Below are 17,486 nucleotides of genomic sequence, written 5' to 3' on the forward strand. Positions count from 1 at the left end.
CTGCCCTATTTGAGTTCTAGCCCGTTCTGTTCTCCCTTGCCTGGAATTGTTGATGTCAACCCTTGCTACGTGTGTTTCCCTAGATGTTATTAAAGACTGTATGTTTGAATTGGACTCTGTGTCTCCTCGTTCCGTGCTCCTCACAGTGACAGATATTATGTAAAGACATTTTTAAATTAAGTATCCAAATTAGGGTGGGGAAAAAAATAAATAAAAAATTTGCCGTTAAATGCATAAAAAAATAATGCAATTAACAAAGCATCTGTTATTGCACATCATAAAATAGCTGTGTTTCCCCAAATTATATAATAATATAAACATTATATAATGTGTTTGGTGCCAGGGCTGAGCAGATTTAAATATGGTTAGGATTTATGTGAATATTGTTTTACATTAATTAAAAACTGAACATGATTAGTTTAAATATGATGAATTATTGTTTTTAATCAATCAGCAGCGCTTAGTACTTTTTGATGCCAACATAACAGATCATAAAATAAATTAGAATCAGATTGTTTTTTTTAAATGTATATATTTCTAAAAAGAAGTCAACTAAATTTATACGAAGGCCAACATACACTTTTTGTAGGTAGGTGTAGGGATGCTGATAAACATTATGTTTAGGTCATGCCTAACAACTGTCCAAAAACTGAACTTTGATTTTGTCACCTCTGTAGACTAACAGTCTTTCTTCTCTCACCTGATCTGATGCATCAGTGCAGGTAGGAGTTGAGAGTGTTGATGTTACATTTCGTGATCTCTGAGCACTGGTCCTGGTTCTTCCTGATCCTGTAGAAATGCTCCACATAGTTGGACCGTCCCAGGAGCTCCACAAAATCCTCATCGTGGGTGATAACAAGGAGCTGGAAGTTGCATTGGCGAGAACGACTCTTGATTATCCTACAAAAAAAACAAAAGTAGATGTTTTAGTTACATAGCAAATTAAAGTTGTTGTTGTTTCATCATGTTCCCCAAGCTGTAAATAGACAGAGTTTCCTGTTTAAAGACTGGCTATATATACAGGTGCATCTCAATAAATTAGAATGTCGTGGAAAAGTTCATTTCAGTAATTCAACTTAAATTGTGAAACATTTGTGAATAAATTCAATGCACACAGACTGAAGTAGTTTAAGTCTTTGGTTCTTTTAATTGTGATGATGTTGGCTCACATTTAACAAAAACCCACCAATTCACAATCTCAACAAATTAGAATATGGTGACATGCCAATCAGCTAATCAACTCAAAACACCAGCCCCAAAAGTTGGTGTGCTTGACTGGCCAGCAAACTCACCAGACCTGAACCCCATAGAGAATCTATGGGGTATTCTCAAGAGGAAAATGAGAAACAAGAGACCAAAAAATGCAGATGAGCTGAAGGCCACTGTCAAAGAAACCTGGGCTCCCATACCACCTCAGCAGTGCCACAAACTGATCACCTCCATGCCACGCCGAATTGAGGCAGTAATTAAAGCAAAAGGAGCCCCTACCAAGTATTGAGTACATGTACAGTAAATGAACATACTTTCCAGAAGGCCAACAATTCACTAAAAATGTTTTTTTATTGGTCTTATGAAGTATTCTAATTTGTTGAGATAGTGAATTGGTGGGTTTTTGTTAAATGTGAGCCAAAATCATCACAATTAAAAGAACCAAAGACTTAAACTACTTCAGTCTGTGTGCATTGAATTTATTTAATACACGAGTTTCACAATTTGAGTCGAATTACTGAAATAAATGAACTTTTCCACGACATTCTAATTTATTGAGATGCACCTGTATATATTTTTTTAAAATAAAGACTTACTCCACCAGTGCGTGTGCCAAAGACTCTATATTCTCTCTGTCTAGGTTGGTGGTGGGCTCATCCAGCGCCAGAATCCCACAGTTCAGACAAAACGTCTCAGCCAGAGCCAACCGTATTATGAGAGAGGCAAGAACCTGCAAACAAACATGCAGTAAAGCCAAAGATTACAGACATTTTATTGTAATTAATAAAAATAGACAACTTTGCTTTTATTTTGCACATGTTACACATTCCGATCTAGTAACATAATCTTATCTATCAACCAATAAAACCATCAGCCAGGTGTGGTTTGACTAAAAGAAGTGTCAGCAATCTCTTCTCAGCTCCAAAATCTAACGACAGCTTTGTCAGCAGACAATGTTTTCATTTAATATACATCACTTATTTTATGTACATTACATTTAATGGAGATCCAGGGGCGATTCTAAGAGTGACCCGAAAATAACTTTTCAATGGAGTGGCATGAGCGCACAAACAAACTATGCATTTTTTTTCTAGAGAAGTGGCTTTTTGACCTTTTGTCCAGCACTGCAATGTCCACGCATGTCCAAAGCAGTGTCTCCTTTGACCATTACCACTCTATAGTTATAGGTCCTTCTTTTCAGGCCAGCAGAGGTGTTCTCATCCACATCAGAGCATATCTCCACATACTCAATGTCTGGGAGAGATCAGGAGACATGTAAACAACAATATATTTGTGTTTAAAGAAAGAATCAGCATAGGATATATCAAGTCAAGCACCAATCATGGCAGACCTTGTCCTCTGTACGTGCTCCGCCATAAATCTCTGATGATTTTATTAATCTCCTCCATCTTCATGCTGTGAAACTTCATTATTGTTCTGTAATAAAAAATAAATAAATAAAATACATTTGCCACTATCTAAAACTCCAAGTAAATCTTCAAAAACTCGAATCGTCAGCAAATCTCAAGATGGGATTTTTTTTTCAAGCTGTAATTATTATTTAGACAAAATCGTAAAGAAATTTGGAAATAATTTAGATTTTAGTCCAATGCATTAAGAATGATGAACTAAAAGATACATTTATAGCATTTATTAATCTTGATGTTGTGTATATGTATACTAATGTATAGTAATATTTATGTATTTTAATACTTACTTGATGTTATTTTCTATGTATACCAATACATTTTAAACATCTTATTGATATCAGTAGAATTTTAATTACAGTACTTATGTAATACATGCAATATAAAGCAATACAACAGCAAAATGCAAAGCTGAACATATAAACCACTCGTGTCTAGGAAACGTGTTAGCAAAAAAAGAAACCTTCCTGTTAATCTATTGCTTTTTTCCCATATATATAAGTAGTTTATCATATGCATATACGTTTTCAAAATAATACAGTGGCAATAAAAGCAAATGAAGAAAGATTTGACTGATTTATTAGAACTATCTGTTAGAGTACTAAACCTGAAAAACTTGTAAAACGCTATTTTGACCGTAAGACTTTTTTTTCTAAAAACTATTTATTAGAACTGATATTAGATGAAATCTTGCATCTAAGCATGGTGTGTCCTATCAGATTGCCACACTTCCTCTACTCCTCTGCACAAACAGCAATGATGGTATCATGGTGAGAAGAACGGGTCACCGGTTTAATGTCTATATCAGAAGAAAACTGCTTTACTAGGCTGCACTCAATCAGAAGCCTAGAAAGCAGAGTTCTTTGGACAGCTGTCCATGTACAGTGTCTGTTTGAAGTACACAGCTGTAGAGAATTTGATAAGTGACAATTCATAAATCCTGATTCTCAGACTTGGCAAATGTGCAATCAATCTTTGAAGCACAGATATCTGGCAAGCAGTCATAGAGATTATAGCAGTTAGGTTTGGCTTTGCTGTACCATTGGTCGACCAATACAGGTTTTCAAATGGACAGAGAAGATACCTAGAAGATATTTTGGAATGCTTGAATATTCAAAATCCAAAATCCAACTATCCATTTCAGAAGGAAGAAATGTTTTCTGTATGTATTCCCCCTCTAATGCCAGGGTCGGTGCCACAAGAGAGTCTGTGAGGACCAGAACCAACCAGACTAGCTTGACAAGACTAACAAGTGCCAATGTGCAGTGTAGTTCTGCATTTAAGTTCTGCTCTTGGCTTATGCTGCACAATAATGATGATGATCAAGAGAGATGTGCGGTGTGTAATTCTGTGTTTATGTTTGGGCCTTTTGTGTTTCATTTGCTATCTTGAATACATAGGTCCATTTGTAGTAAAAACTGTAAAGGGTTCATGGAATATGAATAAATAAATATGTCAAACTAAACCTGTCAATTGCAAAAGATCATCAAGTGGCTGAAAGTACTTTGTACAATGCAATGAATTTATCTTCCTTGGTTGTGCTCATAAATAGCCACATTAAATGTAGTGGATGGTTAACCAAAATGGGGATAAAATCACATTTTATGCAATATTTACTGTAATTTCCCCAAAACGAATCTGAAAACAGAAATTGATTTTCATCCAGCATAGGATATATCAAGTCAAGCACCAATCATGGCAGACCTTGTCCTCTGTACGTGCTCCACCATAAATCTCAGATGATTTTATTAATCTCCTCCATCTTCATGCTGTGAAACTTCTTTATTGTTCTGTAATAAAAAATAAATAAATAAAATACATTTGCCACTATCTAAAACTCCAAGTAAATCTTCAAAAACTCGAATCGTCAGCAAATCTCAAGATGGGATTTTTTTTTCAAGCTGTAATTATTATTTAGACAAAATCGTAAAGAAATTTGGAAATAATTTAGATTTTAGTCCAATGCATTAAGAATGATGAACTAAAAGATACATTTATAGCATTTATTAATCTTGATGTTGTGTATATGTATACTAATGTATAGTAATATTTATGTATTTTAATACTTACTTGATGTTATTTTCTATGTATACCAATACATTTTAAACATCTTATTGATATCAGTAGAATTTTAATTACAGTACTTATGTAATACATGCAATATAAAGCAATACAACAGCAAAATGCAAAGCTGAACATATAAACCACTCGTGTCTAGGAAACGTGTTAGCAAAAAAAGAAACCTTCCTGTTAATCTATTGCTTTTTTCCCATATATATAAGTAGTTTATCATATGCATATACGTTTTCAAAATAATACAGTGGCAATAAAAGCAAATGAAGAAAGATTTGACTGATTTATTAGAACTATCTGTTAGAGTACTAAACCTGAAAAACTTGTAAAACGCTATTTTGACCGTAAGACTTTTTTTTCTAAAAACTATTTATTAGAACTGATATTAGATGAAATCTTGCATCTAAGCATGGTGTGTCCTATCAGATTGCCACACTTCCTCTACTCCTCTGCACAAACAGCAATGATGGTATCATGGTGAGAAGAACGGGTCACCGGTTTAATGTCTATATCAGAAGAAAACTGCTTTACTAGGCTGCACTCAATCAGAAGCCTAGAAAGCAGAGTTCTTTGGACAGCTGTCCATGTACAGTCTCTGTTTGAAGTACACAGCTGTAGAGAATTTGATAAGTGACAATTCATAAATCCTGATTCTCAGACTTGGCAAATGTGCAATCAATCTTTGAAGCACAGATATCTGGCAAGCAGTCATAGAGATTATAGCAGTTAGGTTTGGCTTTGCTGTACCATTGGTCGACCAATACAGGTTTTCAAATGGACAGAGAAGATACCTAGAAGATATTTTGGAATGCTTGAATATTCAAAATCCAAAATCCAACTATCCATTTCAGAAGGAAGAAATGTTTTCTGTATGTATTCCCCCTCTAATGCCAGGGTCGGTGCCACAAGAGAGTCTGTGAGGACCAGAACCAACCAGACTAGCTTGACAAGACTAACAAGTGCCAATGTGCAGTGTAGTTCTGCATTTAAGTTCTGCTCTTGGCTTATGCTGCACAATAATGATGATGATCAAGAGAGATGTGCGGTGTGTAATTCTGTGTTTATGTTTGGGCCTTTTGTGTTTCATTTGCTATCTTGAATACATAGGTCCATTTGTAGTAAAAACTGTAAAGGGTTCATGGAATATGAATAAATAAATATGTCAAACTAAACCTGTCAATTGCAAAAGATCATCAAGTGGCTGAAAGTACTTTGTACAATGCAATGAATTTATCTTCCTTGGTTGTGCTCATAAATAGCCACATTAAATGTAGTGGATGGTTAACCAAAATGGGGATAAAATCACATTTTATGCAATATTTACTGTAATTTCCCCAAAACGAATCTGAAAACAGAAATTGATTTTCATCCAATGATCGGCCACATCCAAGAGTTTGCTAGAAGCCATGTGACAAACCCTGAAACCTTGTAAGAATATATTGTGGTTTGGCATACAATTTGGCATATTTCCTGAAAAAGTAAGGATAATGCCTCTGCACTGCAGATGACGCCAGAGTGATTTAGACACCCACAGACCTGCTGATGTAACTTCTGTGAACGCACAGGACGATACTGATCTAAACCAATGATGATGACTTAGGACTTCCTCTGTATATTCCTCCATGAGAAACCAGCAACATCATTTTGACCACGTTTTTGATATTAATGCTTACTGCTTTAGCAATATTGCTGAAATTGTGTATTCATTCAGAAGCCAGGATGTTCATGTGGTGTAATGCGACTTCAAGTCTGTTGTACACCACCTCTTGAACCCACTCACACCACTGGAACCGTAACTTGGGCAGTAGCTGGACGATAAAGTAGTTTAAATAGCTGTACATTTTTAGTAAATTTAAATACATTTCTGGCTTCCCTATGTCCTGGGTGGAAAAACGGCATTAGAATTTGATCAGAAACCGTATAGTTCCACAAGGAACCGAATTTAGTTTCAGTACTATTTCCACAATTATAGGGGCTTTTGCACCACTTAGTTCTAGGAACTACCCAGCAGGGTGGTTCCTAGAGAACCAATTTCTCCCTCGGGCCGTTTTCCTGGTTGCATTCACACCGGCAGCAGGAACTCTGAAGCGGCCGACAGCGATGTCTTTATTCACATAATTTACAAACATCAACATACGGTTAATGAGGGATGCTGTGATCAGAGCTGTTTTTGTTGTGTGTCGTGGGTTTCGTGATAACGGAGATGGAATGGAAACACACAATTTATGTGACTGAAAGAGCAAAAAGTTGGGCTTATAGACTAAATTTATGACAACTTTCAGTGTTATCGAGGCTGAAAAAAAAGAAAATACTGCAGACAACAGCTAAATGCCATTATTGCTGTTTCCCATGTTTGTGGAGTAAATATTTTTACATGGCTTTTTAAATGTGCCGGGTAACAGGTGTTTCATGTGCATTTGGCGAGTCAGCATACACTTAAGTCACTGAGAGTTCCTATAGAACTGTTAGACCCTGCTCTGAAGTAACAGCTAATTTAATTCTCCCAAACGGAGTTTCCAGAACTAAATACTTTCCTAGTTCCTGCGGTGCGAACATGCCAAAAAGTGGGTACTTCCGCCAATAGTTCTAGGAACTATGAAAAGGTTCCTCCGGTGTGAAAGCCCCTTATGTGTGTAAAAATGCCAATAAAGACAGATTCAAAATTATTTACAGCTGTCCTACCACCTGTCCTTTACATCCTATTTACCTACATCTTTCAAAATATATTTCTCTAGCACTTTTACCCACAATCACAAATCTTTAACACAGCTTTTACTACAGGTAATTTGCTTTTTTTAAGCTTCCTTGAGGGAAGGGTATTCAAGTCCATCAGCTAACCACTGGGGTTCTTCAGGGTTCGGTATTTGGTCCTGTCCTATTCTCAATATACACAAACTCTCTGCATAGCTCTATCTGTCATTCTAATTTGACAACACCACCGTCTAAGCTGGCATGTCTTTCAGACATATCATATTATAAACTAGTCCTGGATAATTGTTGATCCTCAATCAACCAAAAAGTGAGGCCAAAAAATCTCACACCCCTTTTTGGTCTCACTCCACTGGTTGCCTATAGCCACCTCCATTAATTTCAAGGTTTCAAGACTGTAACTGGAACAGCACCTTCCTACCTTATAACACGTGTACAGGTCTATGATCCCTCTAGTGCATTACAGTCAGTGAGTGAGTGGTACCTGAAGGTTCCATGATAAAGTGGTAAAAAGCCACATCCCAGAATCTTAAGTCTCCCTGTTCCTCTGAGACCTTTAAGAAACAGCTGAGCTGAAGACAGACTTCTTCAATCAGCATTTAAATGATCAATCAAAGGCATTTCCTACACATAAAAACCTACATAAAAATATGCTATCTTCTTTAATTTACTTTACTGCATCTTTAGTGGTCTAGCTTACAATTACTAAGTATTTCACAGGGTTCACAAAACTGCTAGCCCAATGTCCCGGACCTATTGTGTCTTCCAGTCGAGCTACCAAAATGCATCAAATATAAGGCCATAAAAAGTCTTAAATACCTTAATTATAATTTGAAAAGGTCTTAAATTTGGGGACAGACAGACAAGAAATGTGATTTAATGTGTTGATTAAACTTCAAAAAGATTTATTTTAGTAAATATGAGCACTGCACCTCTGAAAGTCAAAACACGGCGAGGGTGTTTTTATATTAATGTATCTCTGAATGGAACCAACTACTTTGAGATAAGTTTCGATAGTATTTTCATTCCATCTTGCCTGTAATGCCTGAAGAGGTAGCATTTATGAGCGGAGCACTGTGTACTGCAGTTACTGGGGAAACCGCTATATTTTTGCCATTCCAAAATGCGCTACCTGCTGGCAGAAAATGAATTTGCATTTTCAATAAGCCTGTCTGCTGTTTTTGTGAAAATTGACCCAGATTTATACACAGCAAACACACAGTTGTAAATGTGAACTGGTGGATTGACAAGAAGATTTTTTTTTTTATTCGGGCTAGTTAAAATCATTTCGGGCTACCAAGCTCTGAAGAGTGCCTGCCCAAAGGGCTACCAGGGATTGTGAAATTTTGCGAGCCCTGATTTCAGTACTGCGAGTATTGTTCACGCTTGTATGAAAAATGACATATTCTCATATGTAAATCACTATGTATAAAATAATCTGTTAAACAATTTTTCAGTAGTTTCTGAATAATAAATAAATAAAAAACAATAAATTAATAAAAATGTATATACTTTATAATTTTTGGTTACACTTTATTTCGATAGTCCACTTTAGACATTCTACTAACTATAAATAACTTTGTAACTACATGTCAACTAATTCTCATTAATTTGCATCTACATGTCTACTAACTCTCAGAGTAGACTGTTAGGGTAGGTTTAGGGTTAGTAGAATAAGTTGACAAAGAAAGTGTTAGAAGATATTAAGCAGACAGTCTACTAATACTCTACTAACTGCTAGTTGACATGTAGTTGCAAAGTTACTTGCTGTTAACAGAATGTCTAAAGTGGACTATCGAAATAAATCTGTGACCTAATTTTGTATATATTGCAATATAATATATTTTCTAATACTGTCAACACCTAAAGATGGCAAAATGACTGCTGCAATGGTTACAACAGTTGCTATGGTAAGCATTGTATCCTGTTTTTGGGGAGTCCCTTTGATGAAGCCCACCAGTTAGTGATGATTCAACTGTATCATTAGGGCTAAAAGTCTGAGTCAGAATTTCCTTTAGTTTAGATAAAAGCGCACATGGCTTGTTGCTGATTACTGCTGCTGACTGTCTGCTGAACCACATCAAAACCAAACCTACACACTCTGACAAACCGCTACCTGAAACTACCCTTCAGAAAACCCCTACTTACTGGTCTAGGGCTTTATAGTAGATGTCGAGGTCCTTATTGGCCAACTCTGTTTTTCTCATCACAATCATTTGGTCTCTGTAGAGATCCTCGGCCCGGCAATATTGATCCTCACTGAGCTCTTTACAAAAACGGAGGATCTCGTCTTTGTAGCCTTTCTGTCGACCGAGAGCCACACTGTGGTTCTTTTTTAGGTCCTCCAATTTTCGTTCCACTTCTTGCCACTCACTTGACAACAGAAGATAGATTTTTTTTAAGATTCACATTAATTCGATGTCCACTTGCACACTTAGTAAAGATCTATGCAAAATAGTTTACAGTAAAGTAATTCAGTTAGTGAGATGGATTAATCTAGTGTTATGGTAACTATAGAGCGTACTCGGTACTTGTAAGTCTTCTGAGCTTCTGAAAGTGTGTAATTGTCAGGACTTCCTAAATGGTACTTGGTAGCTATAATATGTGATATCATACTTGCGCAGTTGCAGAACTTGCATGTTGCCCATCTCCTTAACCAAGTCTTCACGTTTCCTGGACACCTCTTTCAGATCCTCCACTCGCTTTTGTAAGGTCAAGTTGTCCTGTAGCCAGCGCTCTTGAACCTGTTAAAAACCAATCATGTAACCACAAATAAACTAGAAAGCCATATGCTTAATTTTTTGGGTAAAAAAAGTAGGTATATTGCAATAAAATGTGAATTCAGACAAGTGGCCTCAGATGATTAATCAGTTGGTACTGTATAATTTCAAATTAGCAGCCGACACCTGCATCCAGTTAATTAAGAAGTCAGAAGATTTTAAGAATTTAAACATTCTGATGTTACAAGTGTTCAATATGCTCACTTGATGGCTGTGTTTACATTTGGCATTAACATGTGACCTGTATCCGGATGTTGTCCACATACACATTGAAAAGACAAGTGATCAGATCTCAGTGTAATGTAAACGAAATCCAGCCATTATGTCTGCATTCGCAGGTCAATGTCACACAAAACCCCACCCCCTCTTCTGTCAGAAGAGATGGAGAACACCAGGCCATGGAGCACTAGTGAGACTCGTACACTTATTTTGATTTGTAAAATGTCCCGTGACTGAAAATGGTTTTCAAAAGAAATCCCACCGCTTCAGGTCAACTTTGCACTGAGGCTATCCTCTGTGGACTTATTTAATCCTCATCCGTCCCTCCCGAACCTATAACAAAAGTGTCCCTCGCGGGTCAAAATGACCCGAAGGCCAAAAATGACACTGATTTTATTTTTGGTCCAGAAAGTTTATATTGGTCCATTTTCATAAAAAAAAATTCTAATTTTTTATGTAGGTTTTTATTTTATTCACATTAAATTTTTCACCAAAAAAAACAAACAAAACAAAAAGACAATTTCTGCATATTTATACTTTAAACATGATCATCCATCAGGACCTATAGGTCACTGAGTGTCTCTGATGCCATCTGGTGGGAAACAATTACATAAAATTGCATTTTATGATTACAGCCACTAGAGGGGCCTATAGAACCCTATGGAGATTCTTAAATGAGCTTGAGGCTTCATTAAGCCTTCAGATATATCTCAAGGCTTTCAGATATACATATCAAAACATTAAAAAAAACTATATTTTGTAAAAAAAAAAAAAAAGAAATTTATACAGAATTTTAATCCAAAAATGCATATTCATAGTTTCATAAATATGTAATAAATATAAAATATACATTTAAAAATATAAATATGATATTGTTCTCCACCCCATCACTCAAATTTAACTGCATTAAGTAAATTTTTTTTTTTCAAAATGACAGTCATTTCCCAGCAAAAACATCATACAAGCTATAATTAAGTATTTCAATGGGAGGTGTGTGCCATGTGTGTGCGGATATGTGAGTTTTTTTGTGCAATGAGGACATTCTGCAGTCTCAGCTCTTTGTTTGGGTATGCATCTTTTCTGGATTGTGTCAGATTTTGTAGTCAAAAAAATCGAATAAATGAAAAAATGCTGTTTTTTTCGGACATTCCATTCATTGCTATACCCGGGTCAAAATTAATGTAATACTTGTGGGTGTAATACTTTTTTTTATTACACCCACATAGAATCCTCGAATCGACTCTTTCTTGTGTGTGCTCCATGCTCAAGCGTGACAAAATTTAAAAAAATAAAAATCCCGCAGTTTTATAGTAAATTCCATGCTTTTCCAGTGGCGGGTCAAAATTACACTTTTGATACTTTTTTTATAGCACCCACTTAAACTGCTCGAATTCACTCACATTGTTTTTCATGTATTCTCGGTTCAAGTGTGACAAATGTAAAAAAGTCTCATAACATAACGATCAACGCTCGATTTAAAAAATATATTTTTTTAAGCACGACCCAAGGGACGGACGAGGGTTAAATACTGCGCAGGAAATACAGATCCGATTGGTTATCCAGATAGAGAAGCCATTTGATGTTGCTAAGTGTAAACACGCCGTGTCCTGATTGACTGATGATCTGATCTGCTTGATCGGACCACAGTGATCGCATGTTAATGCCAAGTGTAAACGCAGCCAATGTGTGACCTAGAAAAAATGTAGAATATTAAATGTTTAAAACATTTCTGTTTCAACTTTTTCTAAACTTTTATTTCCAGGTTTAAATGCGATTTTAAATCTGAGATTTATACTTTTGGACATTGTACATGTCATCAGCCACCTAAATAAAAATCCCGCAGTTTTATAGTAAATTCCATGCTTTTCCAGTGGCGGGTCAAAATTACACTTTTGATACTTTTTTTATAGCACCCACTTAAACTGCTCGAATTCACTCACATTGTTTTTCATGTATTCTCGGTTCAAGTGTGACAAATGTAAAAAAGTCTCATAACATAACGATCAACGCTCGATTTAAAAAATATATTTTTTTAAGCACGACCCAAGGGACGGACGAGGGTTAAATATTGCGCAGGAAATACAGATCCGATTGGTTATCCAGATAGAGAAGCCATTTGATGTTGCTAAGTGTAAACACGCCGTGTCCTGATTGACTGATGATCTGATCTGCTTGATCGGACCACAGTGATCGCATGTTAATGCCAAGTGTAAACGCAGCCAATGTGTGACCTAGAAAAAATGTAGAATATTAAATGTTTAAAACATTTCTGTTTCAACTTTTTCTAAACTTTTATTTCCAGGTGTAAATGCGATTTTAAATCTGAGATTTATACTTTTGGACATTGTACATGTCATCAGCCACCTAACTTCACAGGTGTGAATATTACTATAAATTTATGTCACAGACAATCCACTGACATTTCGATCTCTCGGAATGCTGTTAGCTGCATGGTATTAGTTTTTAAGCACTTTTGATGTGTACATGAGCACAGTATTAGAAGTATATACACCAAAACATAGGCCTATGCAATAACACAAGCAAAAACACAGCAAGCTTTGCTTGGCACCTTCTGAGTGTCAATATCTTGTCGAATGTTGCCAATGTCTTTATTGATCTTCTCTCGCTGTTTTTCAGTCTCGTGTAGTTGTTTGTCCACCTCTTGTAGCTAAAGAAATCAAAAAGTAAACAAGAAAATAAATGGAAAAATAAATTGCATATAGGAAACGAGAGCTAAGCACATAATTTTGTTGTACCTCTTTGTAGCTGTCCTTGCCCTCTTCTATGTACTTGTTAATCTCTCTATCAAGGAGGGTCAAGTTTTTAACTTTTTCCTTAATTCCATTTATCTAAAAGAAAGTATTAAGCTTTAGTCAACTCTGATGATCAGCAACGACTTCATCTTGCATTAAAGTAAATATCCACAACCTCTGATGTAGTACACTGTGGTAAATAATTGCACAGTAATAAGAAAATATAAGTTGGATGAAACATAAAACACTAATGCAAAAACAAATTAACCAACACCTTTTCCTGTCCTTCCTCCTGTTTCTGTCTCCTGCGCTCAGCATGGTCCTGTTTCTCCTGCTGGAGCTTCTCCAGAGTGGCAGCTAGAGGAGACACCAGCTCCTTTGCATCCTAAAAAACAGACAAAACATGATGAACACTACACTACCATTCAAAAGTCTGGGTTCTGTTGTTCAAATAATTATCTTTTGCTTGCCAATTTATTGGGTGAGATATTAAATATTTTAAAATGCAAGTTATTTCTGTGATGGAAAAACCAAACATTTCAGCATCATTACTCCAGTCTAATATGCGAATCTCAAGAAACATTCCTTCTTATCAATTTTGAAAACAGCCGTTTTTGTGTAAACTGTAATAATGTTTTTCAACAATTGATTTTAAATTGATTTTTTTGTAACAATGTAAAAGTATGTTCCTTTTTAATCAGTTTAATGCATTGTTGCTGAATAAAGTATTAATTTATTAAAAAAAAAAAAAAAAATCTTGCTGACCATAAACGGTAGTGTATATGACCATTTTCATTACTTTTGTGAATTTAAGTTTTACTTTGTACAAATTAAGCAGTGTATAGTTTTAGGGCATTTGTACTCGCTGGTTCCCGGAGTAGAAAACGAGATTCTATGTCAGTACCTTACATACACCCTCCAGGGTGGTACTGATGTGAATTGTGTCTTAACAGTAAAAAGATGAAGGGTTGTTGCTTGTGTGAAAAGCACGTTTGTGCCTGATTCTTGTAATTTTAGGGTAATTTACTGTGTGAATGGGGCATGTGCCTCAAAAGGACATGTGTGCGCCAACACTCCTCAGAACTCTCTACAAAGGAAGCCTAAGGAAGCAGTACATACTGAGGAGTATGGCAAGCTATGCATCACCTTGCCCTTAATACTCAGGGAACCAAGGTTACAAACGTAATAGGTCACTCAATGCTGCATCTGTAGCTGACACTGTGGGAATTACAGTATACTGCAATGCAATACAGCCGGTAACTGCTGGTTTATCATCCTGTGAAACACAGACTTCTCAGACTGACAAACATGAAAGACTGACTACCCGCTCGTAATCGTCAGACCTGGAGGGTGTTCATGTCAGCTACTGATGCAGTGTTTAGTGAACCTATGAAATGAAACTTTTCTCTTTAGGAATAAAAAGGCACATTAAAGCAGAGTGGGCGCTCCTCACTCGAATGTCTGTGTGGAGTGTTTGAATCTCAGTGGAGAACTCCACACACTTCTCCTCCAACTGTTGATGTTTCTGCATATTGCTGGAGATCTGGAGCTTTTCTCCACGAATCTCATTTACGCTGCTCCTCAAGGCCTGGATCTGCTCCTGCTGGTCCTGAATCAGTTTCCTCTTCAGCTCGATCTTACTGCAGGCTACACAAAAGGAGCAAATGAACAAACATCAATTGAGCACACAGTTTTAATACATGTTAGAACTGATTTTACATTAAATACTTTGGGAAGTTGACAAGTCCTGTGGTGTGACAATAATACATGCCGTTTTTATGACTTTTATGAATTGAGGGCCCATCCTTTTCTTATTTATCCAGATATTCACTGCAAAGAACTACTTAAAAAAATAAATAGTGAAGGCAAAGGTGATTACAAATATTTTAAAAGCTGCCATTTACAGTACCTAAGCTGTACACTTTCCCTTATATATTAATATAAACAGTATATAAGCAAATAACAATATGACAAATGTTTAAAACAATGTACAAGGACTGTTGAAATATTTGGGGTCAATAATTTTATTTTAAAGAAATTAATATTTTTGTTCAGCAAAAGGCACATTCAATTTATTTTACTTTATTTTTTTGAATGGCTGCTGAAAATTCAACTCCACTATCACAGGAATAAATTAAACTTTATATTAAAATCAAATATTTTAAATGTAATAATACTTCACAATATTACTGTTTTTGCTCTAATTATCATCAAACAAATGCAGCCTTGGCGAGCATAACAGATTTAAACGGTAGTATATATTCACTTGAGATTCACAGAAGTTTTTTTTCTACATAAAGTTCTGAACATACTGGTGTCCAGGCGGTGTTGGGTCTCTTGTTTCTCCTGGCTGACCTGCTGCATGGTGCGGCTGAGGTCAACTCCCTGCAGCCTGGCTGCATGTTGAGAGATCTTCCTTTCTACATCCTTCAGGTCAAGCTACAGAAAATAGGAAACATTTTGATTATGCACAGGTGGATAAAAATACTGCTTGTTAAGTCGTGACGTATTGAATACTGTTTCCAGATGCAAGTCTCTATAAACTTGCACAAGAGTGTATATTTAATAAGAATCACAACATTGAATTATTCTGAGTGTTCTAGGTGATAAATAAGACTTCAAAGTGTATGCTGTGTTGTACTGATGTGCAGCATTTAACTGGATTGTACTGTCTGTGTTTGGACTAAATGGAAATGAGCTCACACCTGATAGCGATCCATGTGTGATATTTCCTGCAGACAGGCCTTGGCTGTGTTTTCCTCAGACATCAGTGTGCACAACAGGGTCTCTTGCTCCTCAGTGTCTTCTTTTAGCTTCTCAATGTCTTGATTCACACGCTGGAGTTTATTTCTGAGCTCTGGCAGCTCTTTCTCCTGGAGCTCCGCTATGGACTGCCTACCAGTACAGAAGATGGACATGTTAGAAAATTATTCATCAATATCTTAAGCAGTATTAATATGAAAATGAAGGATGAATGAAAAGGTAAATGGGTAGGTGGATGGATGGATAAAGGGTTAAATAAGTAAACAGATGGATGAACAAAGGGTAAACAGATAGACGGATAGATGTAGGGGTAAAAAGATGGATGGATGGACAAATGTATGAAGGGGTAATAAGGTGAATGGATGGATGAAGGGGTAAAAATTCAATGGATGGATGAGTGGATGCATGATCAAGAGGTACATTGGTGAATGGATAGACAGGTGGACAGATGAATGGATAAATGTATGGATGAAGTGGTAAATAGGTAAATGGATGATGGATGAAGGAGTAAATAGGTGGTCAGATGGACATAGGATGAATGGACGGGTGGATGGATTGATGAGGAGTAAATAGGTTAACGATTGGATGGATGAAGGGGGTAAATAGGTGAATGGATGGATGGATGAATAGATGAGGAGGTAAACAGGTGGACAGATGGATGGATAGATGGATAACTGAAGGAGTAACTAAGTGGATGGACAGATAGCTGAATAAAGGGGTTGATAGGTGGACAGATGGATGGATAGATGGATAGCTGAAGGAGTAACTAGGTGGATGGACAGATAGCTGAATAAAGGGGTTGATAGGTGGACAGATGGATGGATAGGTGAAGGAGTAAATAGAACGACAGACAGATGGCTGGTTGAAAGGTTTAATATATGGACAAAAACAGAGTTAGGAGGATGGATGCAGAAGTGATGAACAGGTGAAGGATGGATGGATAAATATGTAAAGTAAAAGACGGATGGATGGATGAAAGGGTAAATAGGATGGATGGAGAGATGGCTGGTTGAAGAGGTTAATAGGTGGACAGACGAATGGATGGACAAAAGGTAGGACGGATGGATGGATGAAATGATAAACGGATAAACGGGTGAAGGATGGATGGATAAATATGTGAAGTGCAAGACGGATGGATATATGGATGAGGGGTAAATATGTGGGCGGACAGATGGCTGGATGAAGGGCTTAATAGGTGGATGGACGAATGAATGGACAAAAAGCAGAAGAATGGATGCATGGATGTAGTGTTAAATAGGTGAAGGATGGATGGAAATATAGGCAACGTAAAAGATGGAAGGATGCATGAATGGAGGATAGATAAATATAGAGATAAAAGAATGGACAGATAAAAAAAACAAAAACAAATTATTATTGCCTGATGGGCTTCAGTTCCATCATTTCATCATGCCTGCGCTCCTTCCTCTTCAGGTCATGCTCAGTGTTCTTTAGTTTGTCTGGGACGAGCCGCAGCTTGGACTGCATGTCATTAATGACGTCTTGGAGCTCTGCCTCTGACGGGAACACACGCTGACACACGGGACAGCAGGGCT

General features: G+C 36.6%; 1 protein-coding gene across 1 annotated transcript in view; it reads right to left on the reverse strand.

Annotated features, from left to right (window-relative positions):
• Window positions 1-550: 550 nt before the first annotated feature.
• LOC107581981 (DNA repair protein RAD50-like) overlaps window positions 551-17,486 on the reverse strand; it is a 30,370-nt gene continuing 13,434 nt past the window's right edge. The window contains 13 exon segments of the mRNA XM_016267676.1: window positions 551-900; window positions 1,806-1,939; window positions 2,321-2,463; window positions 2,561-2,646; window positions 9,567-9,791; window positions 10,035-10,162; window positions 12,987-13,085; window positions 13,159-13,266; window positions 13,445-13,555; window positions 14,624-14,817; window positions 15,483-15,609; window positions 15,876-16,065; window positions 17,312-17,484. Of these exon segments, the coding sequence (XP_016123162.1) occupies window positions 714-900; window positions 1,806-1,939; window positions 2,321-2,463; window positions 2,561-2,646; window positions 9,567-9,791; window positions 10,035-10,162; window positions 12,987-13,085; window positions 13,159-13,266; window positions 13,445-13,555; window positions 14,624-14,817; window positions 15,483-15,609; window positions 15,876-16,065; window positions 17,312-17,484 (1,905 nt within the window). The 3' untranslated portion in view covers window positions 551-713.

Source organism: Sinocyclocheilus grahami, unplaced genomic scaffold (assembly GCF_001515645.1).
Source record: "Sinocyclocheilus grahami isolate Dianchi unplaced genomic scaffold, SAMN03320097.WGS_v1.1 scaffold39.1, whole genome shotgun sequence".
NCBI classification, from domain to species: Eukaryota; Metazoa; Chordata; class Actinopteri; order Cypriniformes; family Cyprinidae; genus Sinocyclocheilus; species Sinocyclocheilus grahami.